Raw genomic sequence first — 18,735 nt, forward strand, 5'->3', positions numbered from 1 at the left:
TATGAAGGAATTTGTTCGGTATGCTAGACTGGCATACTGGGGATATGAGAGGCGTAATATAATATGTCTGGAAAATGTTGCAACTTTCAAAAAGATAGTGAAATCAATATCACGCGATAATATTTTCCCTACTAACATCCGATGATTAATAATAATTAGGAACCTTACCTTACCGCTACTCGACTCCGGTGTTTTGGTGCGTTGTAAATCCGACTTTAACTCATCTGAATAAGATAGAATTAAATTTTTAGTTTTATGGCTTTATTAATGAAAATTATAAATTGAAAAAGAAAATTGATTTAAACCTGCGTCATTTTGCCAAACCGAAGGCGAAGGCTTGGCGTTAAAGCCTCTCGGCCACCCGTGATTCCGCCCCAGCAATCGATTTTCTTCTACTGTTTCGGGTTCATGTGCATTTATTTATTCTTTAAACAACTCTCATTTATAAAGCACATACGAATGTTATATAACTAAAAATTTGATTAAAGGGTTTTAAGATTTCTATTTGATAATAAATGATTTTTTTGTTTCAGATTCAAAATTACGACCTATGCTGCCATTACTTCGACTGTGATGTATTTTTGATGTTTTTATTTTAGTATTATAAATATAATTTATGAAAATGTTATTTTCTTTGCGATGATTTAATTAAAATTTTGATACCTATTGTTTGTGTTTTTTACTAAAGTTTATTTTAAGATAATTTCAGACAGAAAAGAAGTCTTCGAACATGCAAAGGATCTAGGTAGGAAATAATATAACATGTTCTTTGATGAAAGTTTGTCTTAAAAAAGAGAAAAAAAAAATCTTTTCGAGTTAGTGTCAGTGTTTAACTCCTATGAACAATATAACCACATACAAACAACCCATACCGGGTTTGTTTAAAAAAAAAATAACGTAGAGATTTGCCGTCTCGCAGTCGCAGCTAGACGTACCTATCTAAAGTCCGTTGTATTAGCAGATTTTTTACGATTGTATGACATTTGTAAGGCTAACGATTAACTATTAATATAAAGACTGACCAGATAAATAAAAGTCCTGCTCCGGGGGCGCTAAATTCTCTATGGCTATAGTTACAATAAATATGGTCTTACATAAGAATTGTCTAATGTACGTCATAACACACTACAATATATGATACTTATGTTGCAAAAATTACATTTAATTACCAAGATCATGTTTTAGATAATTGTGAAAGAAACTCAGAATATTTAAATTATAGTCCGGTTAAAATATATAAATAGGTGTATATATAGAAATACTAGCTGCGCCCCGCGGTTTCACCCGCGTAAGTCCGTATCCCGTAGGAATATCGGGATAAAAAATAGATGTTGGCCGATTCTCAGACCTACCCAATATGCTTACCAAATTTCAGAGGAATCGGTCAAGCCGTTTCGGAGGAGTATGGCAACGAAAACTGTGACACGAGAATTTTATATATATAGATAGGTGAAAATAAAGAACATAGGACTTATATAATTTTTATTCAGCTTATGACATAAACATTTTCAACATCTACACAGAATTTCTACTACTACAGAGAAATGTTTTAGAATATTGAATAGAGCTTGGGGTTTTCCAGGGGATTATCGCAATTATCAGCTCCTTTGCATGAGAGCATTTGGGTGAGAGTTAGTTTGTACCAATGTCTCACAGATGGCAGCACTTCATCTATGATGTTATCGAGTTCATATGGATCTGTACTGAGATCGTACATTTCTTTGAAATTCTGTAAAAATCACATAATACACATATTTTTTAATACAATAAGTATTTTTAGTTTTGAATGTTCAAACAATTTTAACAATTCAGTCAAATTTCGTCTTGTGCTCTCCATTCTCAATTAAATAAAACATCAGGCTTTATAGATCTATTAAATAAACTAGAGAAACCCATAACAATTTTTTATACATACCTGTTCATCAGCAAATGCGCAATATTTCATATTGATTCTTTTGGAAATGTGTCTCAAGCATGCATAAGTATTATTTTTAGCATCTTGGCATTTGCAATCATACTGAGGATAGCATTGCTGAAACAAGTAAACAGCTTATGTATCTGAATTTTCGACTAACAAAAGAGTTTCAATTTTACATTCTTTTATCTTTGTTACTCAATAACTCAGTGGGTTTCAACCAATTGATGTAGTACTTTTTGTGCGTCTCAACTTTTAAGAAAATTTCGACTCCGCCCTCCCCCCCAGGGATGATGGTGACTTATTTAGATAGTTGCTGATTCCGTGAACATGTCTACATTGTGACAACTGCAGTACTTCAGAGACACGATACTGGCCGTCTTAGTCATTACGAATAATTACGATAATGGTACTCACCGCCAAATTATCTTTATCATATATCCAAGGACACTCCGGATCAACAGTACCATCTCTTCCTTCCCCATAGTATTCCACTAGCATATTTCTTTCCATATCCTTGTCAATATTGAACTTTATAGGTTTTCCATCCATAGACTTGGGTGCAGTTAATCCAGCTAACTCCAAGATAGTTGGAGCGAGATCAATGTTAAGTACTGGTTGATTGTTAGTGATGTTTTTCCCAATGTTCGGCCCTCTTATGATTAGAGGCACTTTTATATCTGCTTCATATGGCTGTCTTTTATCATATACTTGGGCAAATTGACCTGAAGAATATAAGATGAATGGTAAGGTACACTTTGCGTATTATGTATCAATTGTAGTGGATAATTATAGACAATCTTCTGTAAACTATTTATGAGAAGGTTTTATTTTTTGCATTTTTAGAAGGATTTTATATGAAAAATATACGCCAATTTTCTATTGGAAAAAATACAAACCAATGTGATAGCCATTATCTGAAGTGTAAATCAAATATGTATTATCCAACAAGTTGTTGCTATCAAGTGTTTCAACAACATCCGCAACCATTTCGTCCACAGACAGTAGACTCTCCCATCGAGAACGATACACTCTGTCTAATTCTGGCATCATTGTCTCTGGAAGAGGGGAAGGCGGCATCTGTAGCAGCCAATGCTTGCCCTGTGAGATATTTTATTGAACAACATTTTTATTGATGTAATTTATATAGCCTATTTTAGAGGACATATTTTAGATAGAAGTATTTACTAAAAATTTATTTTACATGCCTTCTAATGTTAAAAAATCAGACGACAAAAAAACATTACAATAATACAATTGATATTATCGGTAAAATTAGTATAATAATCTAGTTTATACCAGTGGACTATATTATATCGATATTTGTAGTTTATTATACCACAATAGGTATTTGAAGACTTCAAATCTTCCTGATACTTCAATTTGATTTCAATGTTAGTACTGCCACAGATTATTTAAATGTTATATATTGATATTGAGATTTGCATCTTGATGATTGAAAATTAGTTTTACCATTGGAAAGTCACGTCGTTTCCTAGTGACATAGCCTATTTTTTTAACACGACTCAGTTCGGGACCAGCTGGAACAAGCGGCTATTTGGAAGCATACTTCACATATTAAGAACTAATGATTCCATATATTTACCGTAGCGGGTATATTAAAGTTGGGATGTTTGACAGCGGTTAGGTTGCTATATGCGTCCTTATGTCGGGGCGCGGGGGTGAAGGGCTGGTGCGGGGCGGGCGGGGCTAACACCATTAGGAATGGCTGAGATTCTGTCTGGTTCTCTATGTAAGCAACGCTTAGATCACGCTGAAATTATAAAACATATAATTTTTAATATACCTAATATTATTAATAGTAAAAAATCATGTGCAGTTCCATAACCTATGCATAGAAAATTCTGGAACAACAGTTTTAACCATATTTTCTCGGAAAAAAACGATCCTGAAGTTTTCATAAGTTTTCACAGGATATAATATAATGATACAGTAATCCCTGTTATCAATTTGAAGATACTTACGATAATATCTGTGAGATATAAGTCGGTGGAGTGTGTAGGCACACCATTATTAGATATAGTATAGTTATAATACACAGAGTTTCCCACAAGGCCGTGCCATTCGCTCCAACCCGGTGGCACGAGTGTGGTGCCCCCAGCGTCCTTAGCGCCATACTAAATATAGAAAAAAAAAATTAACAGTTGCATGTAATATTTAGATATGTCTTATATGCGTGTGTTTGTCACTGAACTCCTAATAGGTTGAACCGATTTTAATGATTTATATTGTTTCAGGTGGATTCGAGAATGGTATAAGTTAACAATTCGAATGCGGGCGAAGCCGCGGGCAAATACATATATTAGAATTTTATACATTTTACATATTTATAAAATTTGCCAGCAATTATCTACTTATTATACTAATGTTGAATATTCTTATAAAAATACATATTCTTCAAAGATTTTGAACATGATTCAACTACCTATTGAAGATCATAGAAATGACGTGGAAATGATACAGAATAATTCACTTACGATCTGGGTTCGATGTGGATAGTCTTAACAATTAACCTTTTCTATTGCAAATAGCAAAACTTTCAATAAAAAATTATTAAATACTAGCTGCGCCCCGCGGTTTCACCCGCGTTAGTCCGTATCCCGTAGGAATATCGGGATAAAAAGTTGCCTATGTTATTCCAGTTGTCCAGCTGTCTACGTACCAAATTTCATTGCAATCGGTTCAGTACTTTTTGCGTGAAAGAGCAACAAACACACACACATCCTTACAAACTTTCGCATTTATAATATTAGTCAGTAGGAAGTAGGGCAGTAGGATTTTCGAGACAACTATTTTTAATACGCACATTATTTAAATACTTTCCAGCGTAGAATGTGTTATACCCGATACTCTTCAATATGTTTGCGAATGTGCGTGATTCCAGGCGTTTCCAGTATCTGCCGTAACATCCACCGGCGATACTGTTGTTCCACGTCAAATGGTTATGCACATGCAGCCCGGTCAGCAAGCTGGCGCGGCTCGGGCAACAGATCGGTGACGTTACATACTGAAGATTGGTATTAAACAATATTATTTCAAGTACACTGTGGCTATTATAATGGATATATGTCTTGAGCCATGTTATAAGGTTGTACTGTTTCAGGAGTTGGCAAAAATAAAAAAAATTTAATCATGTAATACAGAGCATTTGCCTCTGCTTAATACTATATATTGAACATTTTTATTATGTGATAATATGTTAAAAAATTAATTTCAGATCTCCTGTTTGTTATTTATGTAAATAATGTAAATAATGAGTGATCATTATGAGTTGAGTGATTACTTTTCTTTTAATTTTTATAACATCAGATGACATGCTCCTCAGCTTGCTCTGTTATAAAAAAAGTGAATTTGGTTTGTCTAGACATTTATACATTAAATGAACAGTGTATATAAGTGCAGTTCAATAAAGGTCAATATAGATTACACACTTATTTAGAGTAGTTTGAAGTATAGTGTTGAGTAAATGTCACGCAATGCTAGTTATGGGAATATAACAATCATATCAGATAATATATTAATGACATAAAAATTTATTACAGTTAGTGATCTTTTTTATATGAGAGTGAGTTATATAGCTATATTTTAGGAATGAAGTTCAAATTGTATGTAATAATTTACATAGCAAAAGAACTTACAGAATTTGCAAAACTTGTCCCTTCTCTCTCAATGAATCGTTGCACATTCTTCATAGGGGTCTGCAAATGAAAATAAAACGGCATGTTTATCTCAATTTATTTATTCATTCATACTAATCAACAATCATTTACTAACCATTCCTCCTAGTGTGATATCCTGGTCATCAGTGAGAATAACAACAAAATTAGGTTTTGTTTCCTGACACATTGCTGTGTGCAGGAGTAGTGAGAACAGAATATAACTTAACATTTTGCTAACAAACTATACAAGTTAAACTTATTGTGGTACTGCAGGCATAAGTTCCAATCCTGTGCACTCACTGGCTACTAAAACTCCAACTGCAAAGAAACCTATACTCTTCATAACTGACCTGCAAGATAAGAAATATAGTATTTTATACAATTCAGAATATAATAATACTATTCAAGTTTATGTCAATAAGATAACAATAAGTGAGGTGACTGTCCTTAACATTGATAAGGTTTCAACTATTGCTTTAATAATCATGCAGAATTGTTTAATGAAAGTAATTTAAACTTTGATATTTTATTGCAAGTTTTGTTAAGTATTATTAAAATCTGCGACAAATATTCAATAAATTCTCAATTTTTCTCCTACTGCTTTTTTTATAGAATGAGATAAATAGTATGAATTGTAACTCGAAAATAAAAATGTAAACTTAAAAGGGGTGATTACGATGATAATATTTTTGAAACTTCTGTTTACATAAAACTAATAAATTTTTACATATGCTTTCTAATAGCAATATAGGTTAGACTTAATGCGACGCACTTACCATTTGAAGGGATCATTATACAAGTCCTTAACAAATGCTACTGCGCCTTTGCTGCCCATTATATTATATAAGAAATTTTGTTTTGAACTAGCTTTAGTAACAAGAGTCTATTTAAACTTCAATTTTTATAAGATTAGTAGGAAAATGAGAGAAAACTTCATTAATTTTTCTAATCACAATAGCGACTCACATTGACAGTTGACACTGACACTTGACAGATAAAAATTCTATCTATTGCGACTTGCGAGTGATTTACTTTCAGTGATATAAAAATGTTTGCATATACACTTCGATCAAATATCATTAACAGTCAGAAAAATATGAAAAAAAAATTAAAATTAAACACTGAGCAGTAGTGTTTATTTTTTTTTCCACGTGAAGGTAATGGACAACTACGAGGTTATCGGGATATAAAAACACATTTTTCAGTATATTTATAATACTCATTGTGCTTGAATCTGTTGGCTACATGAAGGTTTAGAGATAATTGCTCATGAATTCACTTATGAACGACAATGGTACTTGAAGCAGCTCAAGTACCAAGTTGCAACAATTAGCGTAATCAATTATTTTATATATTCTTATTCTTCTGTTATATTCTTTGATGTAGAAAAAAACCGACACTGAGCTATCGCTGAGAATTGCTTAATTTATTATAAAAAAATTATTGTAATCGTTGATCATAATTTCTGAATGTAAACTGTGCTTTTTACATGTTTTTTTTAGTTTAACGTTATATTGAATCAACAATAAAAAATCTTTAAGGCGCCCATCACTTCTTCCACAATTATACATGCTTTCTCTATATATACAGTGATTCGACTTTACATTGTTTATCAATTGATTTCAAAATTAAAAATTAATTTCTAGTTTTTAGTTAAACACATAACACATAGTTACAGACTTTAAGACTCTCATCATTCATTCCTCATTCCGAAACTGGATTATTATTTTTTTAATAAAACAATTACTAAAAAAGAGACTATTATTTATTTCTTCTAATTACATTCACTATCCAATCTATATAATACGAAATTTTCGTGTAAACACCTGGATAATATCGGTTACCACACGTATACCCAAACGAAACTAATCCTGTGACCACTCCCTTATAAAACAATGGTCCTCCAGAATCCCCGAAGCATCCGTCTATGCCGTCCACATCAATTCGACCGGCGCAAAACATTGAGTCTGCGATAATGGATCCAATAGTTCTATATCGGAATCGGCAATCGGATTGATCAACGGTGAAAATCGTTGCTAACTGCAACTGATCGGATTGTTGGCCTCCTACCTATAAACAGAAAATATACTTTATTTACAAGTAGGTAGGTGTAAATCATACGTTGAAGAAATGAACTGTGTTAACGGATTATTGCTTTGTTTTGCCTCTGGCATTTGCGTTGTAATTAATCACTTTTAAAATGAAGTTCAATTTTTTGTGCTAGTAAATTGGTTTATCTTTTTAACCGACCGAAGGAAGTTCTCAATTCGAAGGTATTTTTTGTTATGTTACTCGATAACTTCGTGGGTTTTCTATCAATAGACATCCATTTCATGTTTGATACAACATTAATTTCAGAATCATTCATTTTAGAATCTGGAGCAAAACGTCTTACGCACCGACGTAAGACGACGTATTTTTGGTTGAAGAGAACTTATTTATTCAATTTGTTATATTTTAATATAGTTTGATTTTTTTTTGAACGAAGTTCCTTATCGCGCCTTGTGAAAGGGGGCTAGACGGAAAAAAATCTCACGAAAAGTTGTAACGACACTTTTTGCTATAGTAAGCTATTGTTAGCTGTGCGGCGTTCGAATGATTTCTCCGTCTGTCTCTCTTTCTCTCTCTTATAGAATCGAAAGGAACTTCTTTCCATCCGGATGTCCCTGGACACCTCTCAACTTTTTTTCATTATAATGTAAGGTTTTTATGAATGGATACATATCCTGATATAAAATAATGCATGACGATTTAAAGTAGTTAAATAACGCAATATTACATTACATTATCCGAATACAATAAATTATGTAAAGCTTATTTTTTTTAGTTTTATAGCATTGAAATGCGTAATTATGTAAAGCTGTTTAAATGCTTTTTCTATATCTAGCTACTCATAGACTTAATAATTAGCAGTAAATTTGTTTGATTTTTTTGGTTTTTGTCAAAAATCTCAATGCCATATTTTTTTAGTTGATCCCTGAAAGTGAGTCTGTTTTTCATTTTAGAACGACTTCAAAAAAGGAGGAGGAGAAGTTCTCAATTCAACTGAATTTATTTTTGTGATTATTACTTCAGAACTATATACAAGGTAAAACAATTTTGATGATTCTTTTTTTTATTCGTAAAATTCTGGGAATTTGGAGGCGATTTAATTTTACTTTAAAAATAGGTAATTATATTTTCACCTGTGTTACACCCCATCCAATAAGAGTGCAAAGAGAATTCGGTTTCAACTCTGTACCCTTATTAGCTATAGTAGCTTGTCGTGTCGTAGAGCCAAACAGGATTTTCTTACTTAGCACGACTATCGCAACGTCATTAGTAAAATAATACTTGTCGAACTCTCTATGCGGTACAATCGCCTTTACTTTATGTAAGACGCCACCACGAGAGCGGAAGGATGAACCAACTCGTACCCTCCAAAAGTCGGGATAAGTGTAACTAGAACAAATGTGTAAGTATCATTAGATTAAGATTAAATTGCTCTTTAAAATAAACTACCCCACATACATACTACATGTATAATACATGGCTATTTTGCATATATTATAGGCTGTTAAATATTTTTTATGTTTGTAATGAAAACACTTGAAAACATATTTAAAAAAAATCCCCAGAAGACGTATATGTTATATGCAATGTTGTAGTTTGTTATTAATTCGTATGAGCATAAAAATAAAACATAACTTCAGAGGTTGTGTATGTTTAAAATTTAATTGTTTATAAAGATAGTTTAATTAATACCTATGATTTTTTGGAAATCAATCAAAAGTTACAAAAATATATGGGATCTTACTTGTTACCAGTTTCTCTATTATATTGAAAGCAATGCGCTGTGGAAAGAATGTGCCGAGATGTAATGATGACGCCTGCGCAATGTTGAGAGTATTGGCCGCTACCCCAGGGGTCTAGTAACAATTGGGCTATAACTGGGAATTGTTGTATAGTGGTCGGTGACCCTCCTAATACACGGATGCTTTGGCAATGTACTGAAACATATTTAAATTGTCAATTCAAATAATATCGATTCTGCTAAAATGGCGAAGAAATTACAAAAATGTAAACATAGGTTAATGTTCTATTTTAGTTAAATAATATTTTCCACTTATGAATGTATAGAAAATAATAATTTTAAGGGTTTGGAAAAAAAAACACTCTTCAGTGGTAGAATCAAATAAATTTACATGTAACTTATTCGTATGGAAAAGTTTGAATTAAATATGTCAGTTCAAGCGGGTTAAAATCGAGTCTAATTAAGGAGGTTGCTTGTATATTATTACGTTATCTGTGATACAGGTGAAGCCTAGTTGAAGCGTGCATTATTAGCAGAAGAGTTCTAGCCTGCTAAAAAGAAGCTGATATGTAAACAAATTAAATTGATCATAATCTAAGAAGCTACACAAAATATGTCAAAAAACTTTTTGATTTGTACTTAATATATTAGTCTAATAATTTTGCAGTAGGTTATATTTCAAAAGAGTACTAACCTGTTACAAATAATGATAATAACACGCACTGAATATGCAATATAAACATGATTTTAAATTATTTTGGCACAGGCAGTAAGTATTCGTGTACCTTGCAAGATTTCTTTCGACTGATGAATCGCAACTAGTACGATACTTTCTTAAAGGTATATGTATTACGGTGATTTAATAACATACCTAAGTCGTAAAGGTAAGCCTAAGTATTTTGTACTCCGATGATGCAGTTATGATACTTAAGTTACCGTTATAACTCGTTTTTAGTTAGAACGCGTTTTTCCTAGTGAGAATTAGTTGTAATGAACATTTAAAAAAAAAAAAAGGCTTTTGAGGAACATGTAAGGTTGGCTCTTAACCGCCGCGCAAGCAGAGCGACCCATGTGAGCATGCCGCGGCAATGAACGGTGAATCCCAAACTCGATTTCAGGAAGTTTCCGACAGAAGTAGAATCCAATATGGAACAAAATAAAACTCTAGTTGGCTAATTCCAGATTTTAATGCGGTTTATCTAGTAAGAACTAGTTGTAACAAAGGCATTTATAACCAGTTCTAAGTAGGGTTCATTCGAACGGAAAACGGTTTTTAGCTGTAACAAAAATTTCAATATAAGTTTCAATATAATAATGGTTACAGTGTATGACAATAAATTTTACGCCGGAAGTGATACATACATACTCATGCTTTTATGATATACTTACTTTTTTCCAAAATTTATGAAGTATCGAAAAAAATTCATCACGAGGCTTGATTTGAATCCGAGTAACCTATGGATATGAGCCTCCGGCTCCCCATTCGCCGAACCAATCGCAGCAGCATGTTTTCATTATATTTAAATGTTTTACAAATGTGATTGTGTATGAGATCGTGTGAATGTATTTTCTTTTAAAATTTCGCATTTATGAAGCAATTGAATGCCATAAAATTAAGCATTAAATTTAACTTTATTTTTATAGCTATGAAAATACTGAACTTTTATTGCTGCTCAATAATAATATAAACAATAATAATAGCTATAAAGTATCAAGATTGTTAATGCGATTAATATATTGTATGGTCAAGTAAATAATAATAAGTACTTTGTTCGTTGTAGAAAATTATGACCATCAATCATCTCGAAAGTGTTTTGGTTAATTAGAAATTGGAAGTTTCAAGTACGCATCAACTATAATTTATATTTTAGGTTATCCTAATCGTTTTATATTTATACTAGCCGCTCGTTCTGGCTCCGTCTGGTTTGACCCGGTTAAAAACAAAATAAAATTTTGTCGACGACTTGGTAGGTATGCTAAATAAAAAAACGGTTAAGTAGATCCAGATATTTTTCTATAAAACGACATTAACTCACAAATTTACAAATTATACCTCTTTATTTTAAAAATGTATATGAAAGAGGGGGATCCTTATTAATGATAGTAAACAAACATATAGATTGTCTATGTTTGTTTTGTTAAATTAGATAATTGCTAATTGCAAGCCCCTATGGGACCTGAGACTAGAAGTAGGTACGTCGACGGAATAATTACTAACTCTAAAATCTATACGTGTATCAGTATATAAGTGTATGTATAAGTACGTGGGGGTAAAAGTAGTTAATTTTACACTAAAGAGTGTGCCACTATCGTCGATCTCTGAAATTCTTGAGAGATTTATTGATGTTATCTACGATATACCTACGACTTTTGAGTGGATATTAATACTATCTGAATGAAATCCGTTTATACCTGTAATTTTAAATATAAATCTAACTTACCGTATATACGCCAGGAACTGAGTTGTTTGCAACTTTATTGCCTTTATAAAGGTACTACGTAACGAAGTACTACCACAGATACTATAATGCTATACTAGTACTACTAAAGGAAGCCTTCGTACTAACGTAAGTACATACGAAGGATGGTACATACCCCAGACTATTTTATATACCTTCTGGAAATAATTTCTAATGAGAAATATTGAAAGAATAGAAAAAATTTAATCACGAGGCGAGATTGCTACGGTTTGCCCAACAACGGGGTTTGGATCCCGCCTCGTGAACAAATTTTCTCTATACTTTCAAAATTTCTCATTTATAAAGCATTTCAATGCTATAAAACTAAAAATAATTTCTACTGGTCATATCCGTTGCGTGATCGTTCCCTAGGTACCCCGTACGGTTATATTATTTGTGATACATAGGTGAGCGAAACCTGAACACATACTGCTTTGTAAAGAAAATCGTTCAATTCAAAATTACGAATTATGATCACTGCTTTTTGGGTTTTGCAAGACAGGGCGAATTATTAGTAAGTATATGTTCAGAACGGCCTGTGACTCAAAACTGAGTACCTATGTCAGTACTTTTTATGTAAAAAGTGACAGAACAAGCAGACATTTCATGTGGAAGACACGCCTGGTTGAGACTATGCAACCCGATACCAGACGGCACACTGCCTTCAGAACCGTTTTGGGGGTTAACTTTAGTTATCTGAACCGTTTTTTGCTGCATATATTGACAGAATAAAGTGGTTAATAAATTGACAATGTGTAATAAAACATTATAGCTTATATAATTTCGAAAAAAGTAAATCCGTAAAATTAAAAAGTATACAACTTTATTGGTCAGTGCCAGCTAGTCCGCAAAAGTATTTTTAGCGAAAAATTGTCATAACCAAATCAAATTTAAATAGGTGCTCATGGGAGGTGTAAGCTTTCAAGTAAAAAAAATCAGCAAAATCGGTTCACCCAATTTTATTGGCGTTAAAGTAAAACACAATAGAAATGCAGGCGAATTGATAACTTCCTCCTTTATTTGGAAGAAGGTTGAAAATAGTTACCTGCTTATGTATTATATTTACAATGTATATGTGTTATATGGTAAACAAAACAAAAAAATAAGCAGTTATTGCTTGTATTATTTCATAACAGGTTTCAACTTCTAACAGAATAAATTTTAATATTTATAGTATTCATGTACATTAACAGTAACAAAATTGATTTAATATAAGTTTTGATTTTATCTTATTATCCCTTTGTTTCTTATAGAAGCTTCTATCTGGTTATCAATACTGGTGTAATATTTCATTTCTCCAAGCAGTTTCACTACTCTTTTTAAATCACCATCAAAAAATGCAGTTGAGACTCTTTTCTGCAGATCTTTTATAATGGCTTTATTCTCTTTATTTAATTTCATAATTTCATTTTCTGTTTCAGCATTTTCAACTTCTTCATTTTTTTCCATGATCTTCATTAAAAATTCCCTATCAAGTTCTGTGCTTTCAGGTATTTCCTTCCCTCTTAGGCGTAACATATAAATACCTGTAATTAAAATATGTAAAAATAAATTTTATGTGCGAACTGTATGTGAGAAGTATTGCAAGTGTTCTGTCAAAAATGGAATATAAAACAATAGTATGGAAAAAAAGTAAAGTCAATAGCATTTACACAGTCACAATCACTAACAGAATATGAGGTCAGAATATGAGAATAAAAAATATAGATTGTGGAGGAATAATTTGGAACAGTCTAAAAATCATGATCTATACTGTTACGTATTAGGAAAGCATGTTTAATTAGTCTGAATAAAATGAAGGAATAAGGGTTGAGACTAATTATTAATCACAATAAACATACCTCTCGATAATGGTTCTAACAATGTCTTATAGGCTTCATTAACTAACGATGAATATTTTTCTGATATTTCTTGTTCTTTTTGATCCCTGCAAAGCGGAAGGTTATGTTTAGTTTAAAATTGTTGGGTATTTAAGTATTTTTTTCATAACATAAAAGTCTGCAAAAAGGCTGGTGGGTTGTAGCTGGCCCAATTCATGCCAATGTGACCCCAACACCCACACCCAAAAATCAACAATCAATTTATATTTCAAGATAATTTTATTTAACTAACAATAAATTATATTAATTATAATTATTATATATCTATATTAATATTTTCTGAGATGTGAAGATCAGAAGATCAGTTTGCCCAATCGGCATTTTTATACATACCTATTAGCATATTTGTCTGGATGTAAATATTTTTGTAGTTCTTTGTATCTTTTCGCCAAATCGGTTTCATCTAAATCATATGTTTCATTTATTCCCATTAGTTTAAAATAATTATCCTTATCATCGGGATTTTGTAGAGCCTTGCAGTTCGAACAGAATAAGTTCGTTATGAGACTAGTTTGATCTTTACCACATGACCAACATGATATTAAACGATATTTGTTAAAAAAAACACTTTGTCTAGTCAAATTACTAAATATTCTTCCTAGACTCATAATTTTTATTGTTAGACCTGAAAAGTAGATAAGAAAATGTTACGAAAACTGAAAAATCACGAAGGTCAAAATGTCAATACAAAAACTCATAACCTACTAGACTTCATATATTTTGACCATGGACATAGTATCACTTGACAAATGTTGAATATTTATATCAACGTCAATTTATAATGCAAACAATTATAATATATACGTAAATAAAAAATATATCATTATCATAGCTGATATCAATTCAATTCAATTTTATTTTATGAATGATAGCTGATATCTATTATCAAAGATACTTATGACAGAGATTTCAAAATCAGCTGATTATTGACATTTGTTATGTGCGTTCAGAAATCATCAATATTGAAATTGCAATTTATTCATCTAATCTAATCTAAATAAATTTAACACAAATTATTTTTACACGCTGATCCTAGTTACTGTGTTTTCTGCAACTATTTAGTTATTTCATCTTATTTCAATTACAATATTTATGATCGTTGGCCGTTGACGTCCCTGTCAATTTTTGATAAATAACTTGTTACTGGACAGTTGACATTGACTTTGATTTTTTTATTATATTAAAATATGTACCTACTTCATAACAATTAACGTAGTGACTAGTTCTTAGTTTAATTCTTAATCTGTACTAATAACTAGACACCAAACAAAATAATTGAATTAAGTTTAACTGGATTGTCTTTTGCCAAATGTTTCTAAACTGAGAACTATACTACTATGAAGTGCCAGTGGTATCCATGGAATAATTAATAATTCAGATCAGTCTCAAAACCTATAACTAGGTGGTAACCACACACACACACAGGGAAATCTATTACTTATTACAATATTTGTCTCACAATTAAAAAATGGTTTCATATTTTACTATCGATTCAACCGGGGAAGTTACCAATTTTCAGAAAGAAATTTCCAACATGATGCACGGTTTCGGTGATAATCCAAATCCAAATGCTGCTACAGTTGTTCTAGTGGAGAGCATAGTGCTTCAACAGCTGCGATCAATGATACAAGAGGCTTTGAATTATTCAATATCGAGAGGCGCGAAAGCAATTGCAAATACAGATATTATTTATTTGATGAGAAAGAGTCCATTCAAGCTAAAGCGATTGTACGATTATCAACTAAAATTAGATCGAATAGACAAAAGTCGCTCAGCAACTGTAAGTACCCCTACCGCAGAGGCTGTAATACCTGTCATAGAAGATGATAAAGAATTAGTCAAAAAGAAAAGAACTCACATTGATGTAATTAAGGATTTGGACGAGGCTGATGAAGTGAGTCAAATTAAATTTGATGTGATTGACTATTTACGCAAAGTCAGAGCTTCAAAATTAACAGAAGCAATGTCTTTTGAGAAATATGAGGCATATCACAAAGCAAGATGTAGTTCGTTCCGATCAGGTTATGGTATCTCAAAAGGATTTGTTAAATTAGAGAGATGGATAAACCCAACCAAAGAATTGAAGATAACGCTTCCAGCTTTAGAAGTTCTTTGTTTCTTGGCTTATGAGACAGTAGCGGAAATTGTTGATGCAGTATTTCTTATTCGGCAGGACAGCAAAAAAAAATCGGGTGATCCGTTTAGTAAATTTGAAGGTGGTTACTTTTGCAACCCTCTTAGTTTGAATAATGCAGTGTATATTAAATCAGGGTATGAAGGAGTGCCAGCAATAACTGTTGCAGAAGTAAGGGAGGTTTTAAGGAGATATTTCACTCCAAGAGTTGGGATGAATGGATTATTCTACAGGAATATGAATAATGATTTACCTGTAAGATACATAGCTATATAGTTATTATCATAATGACAATTTTGGCACATATTTCAACTTTTAATGAGTACATTAATGGAATTAAAAATAGATATATTGCTGACAATCTGAGATCATGCTGAAAAAATTTATTTAATGATCATTTTATATGACATGTCAGAAATACTTTTTAGAGATCAAATTACTAAGTATTTCCAGAGTTGAATGGTTTTTTTACACTTATTATCCAGATTTTGGTGGATTCAGAATATACCTTATGGTGAAATAAGTTATGATGAAATGTTTTGATTTAAATCAATTGCCATTTTATGATGTTTGTAGTTATGGTGCATAATGTAATATAACAGAATCTGAGAATGTTATAATTAAATTACAAAATAATGTTTGTTATTTACATAACCTGTTGATGTAATATTAAATTTATTAAAAGCTAACCTAACTATAAAAAACTAACTACAGCTTTACCCAAATGTCAAAGGAAATTATGGTGATTTTTTTACATTCCTGCAGTTCCTGTGCCTGTAGGATTTTCGGGCTAAAAGCTTTCTTGGGTCTCGAAACTATCTCCATACAAAAATTCTTTCACATAGATCAAGTAGTTCCTGAGATTAGCATGTCCAATCAAAGAAACTGTTATGCTTTATATTTTAGTATTTAAAAAGATAAAGGTTATTTCAATATTGATATCATAAAACTGTTTTTATTGTTATTCCATGGCACTCGGCCTCACTGCAACAGTTAGTTTAAGGATACTTCAATAGATGTCGTAATTATAAGAGGTCCCTTACAACTATTCATTGTTTCTCAAAGTGGTCTATAGTGCCCCCTTATGGGTGCTGAAGGCCTAGAGGGGGGCGGTGAGAGATCCAGAAAAAATTTGGGGCATTGAAGTGTGGGCGTTGAGGAATTTTTTATTGTTTCAACGTAATATGTGAAAATTTATTCAAATTAAAGTGTGTATACTTCTAATAAACGTTAACTTTAGTAGAAATACCGGCGCAGCATGAAAAGAAAATACACAGGTTATGACAAATCATGTTCTTATATTTGATCTCAAAAAAGGATCTGATGTTTTACTTATATATAAAATGGATTTGATTAATAAAAGCGGCGTATGTAGAAATCAGTTTGAGGAACATTGAACTAGAGTTAAATAGGTACGTATATACCTATTTTAGTTATTTTAACACTGATGGAGAGAATAAAAAATATTTTTAACACATAAGCGTTTTAATAATAATTCTTCATAGTTCGTCTATGCACCTGAAAGCATTAGGTATATGTACTATACATATATGTATACCTACGTTACGTTATTTTCAATTGCATAAATGTAGGGATGTTTTTTACTCTTTCACATTAAAACCACTTTCACCCGAATATTACCTGATTAAAGTCGCGGGTTTCAGCTAGTTAGGGTCATAAAGTGAGATCATTTTCGATCACACGTGCGACACGTTTAGCATTTCACTTCGACATGAATTGAAAATCACTTTTCGAATTTAGAGACCCTCATTCATTTTCTATACTTCAATTCAGAAATTTTATTGTAAACAAAGACAATGTTAGGATTTACTTTAAGTTGAAGTTAATGCGAAAGAAATTAAGCAAGTGTTGTAGAGAAAGTTCTGGACCCCGCGGTTGGACCTTAACCATTAATGTTGCTAACACAATTTCTAAGTTGGAGTGCTTCGTGAAAGTTGCACCGACTCATGTATTTAGTTCAATAAAGCGTTGGAAATTTTAAGAATTAATTATTATTTAAGTGTCACTTTTTTATTGAACGGAGTATTTGTTTATATATGACAGAGTGAGAGTATATAATTTTTATTGATTACTTTTTATTTTATTTAATCAGAGTTTTGTTTCCGAAATGGATACCTATTTATCATTTCATGTTTAATTTCTATTAAATTAGCTTTTAAAGGTTGTTTTTAAAGCGGGCAACACATTTACAGAGGCTCTAGCAAAGGAAAACCACCAGCTCGGTTGTTCGTTCTTACATAAAATACCAAAGGATAAATTACATACCTACACCTTATGAGAAAGATAACCTAAATGTTTCTATCTAATAGATCTAGTCACCAAACCACAATTGTTTCATCTACATCTACGTTTCTTTGCCCTTAAATATACGGTTTAGAGTTAAAAAAACAAAGCAATTATGATACTTCTATTTATCTACGTGACTGTCTAAATCTAGTTAGGTATGTTATCTCTAGTCTCGTATCGTACTTAAAGTCGGGTGAAGTGGACGAGTGTGCTTCAAACCCTCGGGATCCCATATGGGATCCAACCCAATCTTTAAGATTAATTGAGTGAGCAGAAAGGGAAACGTGTTTAAATTGGCTATCGACCGTAGACCACATTGTTACTTTTACTCTAACATTTTAATCAAAAGACAACTTTCTGTAATCGGTTAATCTTAATGTTGCTAGGTAAATCAGTGTTGTTGTGAGTGTTTTGTCATATTTGCTTTGAGTTCATTGCTTTCAAGTCTATATCGCAATTATGACCTCTAATAATATTATAAATCATAAACTTTGTATCCATATTTACACTGAGTGTTTTTTACATTTTAAAACAAAATGGCTCAATAGATAACAACAGGTATAAAGC

At 31.9% G+C, this 18,735-nt stretch overlaps 5 protein-coding genes across 6 annotated transcripts in view; 2 read left to right on the forward strand and 3 right to left on the reverse strand.

Moving 5' to 3' along the window:
• The window catches only part of LOC119834891 (DNA cross-link repair 1A protein), a 10,064-nt gene extending 9,398 nt beyond the window's left edge, over nucleotides 1–666 (forward strand). Inside the window, exon 12 of the mRNA XM_038359413.1 lies at nucleotides 534–666. The gene's annotated coding sequence lies outside the window, so the exon portion shown is untranslated. The remainder of the gene's footprint in view (nucleotides 1–533) is intronic.
• An 801-nt stretch (nucleotides 667–1,467) lies between these two features.
• LOC119834614 (N-acetylglucosamine-6-sulfatase-like) lies at nucleotides 1,468–6,597 on the reverse strand. Its single transcript, XM_038359026.1, has 10 exons — nucleotides 6,372–6,597; nucleotides 5,711–5,945; nucleotides 5,575–5,634; nucleotides 4,743–4,943; nucleotides 3,901–4,053; nucleotides 3,522–3,689; nucleotides 2,815–3,016; nucleotides 2,333–2,640; nucleotides 1,916–2,032; nucleotides 1,468–1,729 (listed from the first exon to the last, which is right to left on the reverse strand). The coding sequence occupies exons 2-10, from the start codon at nucleotides 5,822–5,824 to the stop codon at nucleotides 1,550–1,552; spliced, it is 1,503 nt and encodes a 500-aa protein (XP_038214954.1). The 5' UTR covers nucleotides 5,825–5,945; nucleotides 6,372–6,597; the 3' UTR covers nucleotides 1,468–1,549.
• Nucleotides 6,598–7,356: 759 nt separating this feature from the next.
• Nucleotides 7,357–10,131, reverse strand: LOC119835477 (trypsin, alkaline C-like). Its single transcript, XM_038360320.1, has 4 exons — nucleotides 10,083–10,131; nucleotides 9,392–9,584; nucleotides 8,781–9,036; nucleotides 7,357–7,665 (listed from the first exon to the last, which is right to left on the reverse strand). Exons 1-4 carry the CDS (start codon nucleotides 10,129–10,131, stop codon nucleotides 7,357–7,359), a joined length of 807 nt encoding a protein of 268 aa, XP_038216248.1.
• A 2,863-nt stretch (nucleotides 10,132–12,994) lies between these two features.
• On the reverse strand, nucleotides 12,995–14,571 carry LOC119833926 (iron-sulfur cluster co-chaperone protein HscB). 2 transcript variants are annotated; one of them, XM_038358171.1, is made up of 4 exons: nucleotides 14,429–14,567; nucleotides 14,061–14,352; nucleotides 13,689–13,774; nucleotides 12,995–13,373 (listed from the first exon to the last, which is right to left on the reverse strand). In XM_038358171.1, the coding sequence occupies exons 2-4, from the start codon at nucleotides 14,333–14,335 to the stop codon at nucleotides 13,072–13,074; spliced, it is 663 nt and encodes a 220-aa protein (XP_038214099.1). In that variant the 5' UTR covers nucleotides 14,336–14,352; nucleotides 14,429–14,567; the 3' UTR covers nucleotides 12,995–13,071. The 2 variants fall into 2 exon arrangements, with proteins under 2 accessions (XP_038214099.1, XP_038214091.1); XM_038358163.1 differs by having other exon boundaries at nucleotides 12,997–13,373; nucleotides 14,433–14,571.
• A 321-nt stretch (nucleotides 14,572–14,892) lies between these two features.
• LOC119834980 (transcription initiation protein SPT3 homolog) lies at nucleotides 14,893–16,522 on the forward strand. The gene has a single exon (XM_038359560.1). The coding sequence runs from the start codon at nucleotides 15,196–15,198 to the stop codon at nucleotides 16,135–16,137; it is 942 nt and encodes a 313-aa protein (XP_038215488.1). The 5' UTR covers nucleotides 14,893–15,195; the 3' UTR covers nucleotides 16,138–16,522.
• The last annotated feature ends 2,213 nt before the right edge of the window (nucleotides 16,523–18,735 follow it).

This window comes from Zerene cesonia, chromosome 2 (assembly GCF_012273895.1).
Source record: "Zerene cesonia ecotype Mississippi chromosome 2, Zerene_cesonia_1.1, whole genome shotgun sequence".
In the NCBI taxonomy this organism is placed as follows: Eukaryota; Metazoa; Arthropoda; class Insecta; order Lepidoptera; family Pieridae; genus Zerene; species Zerene cesonia.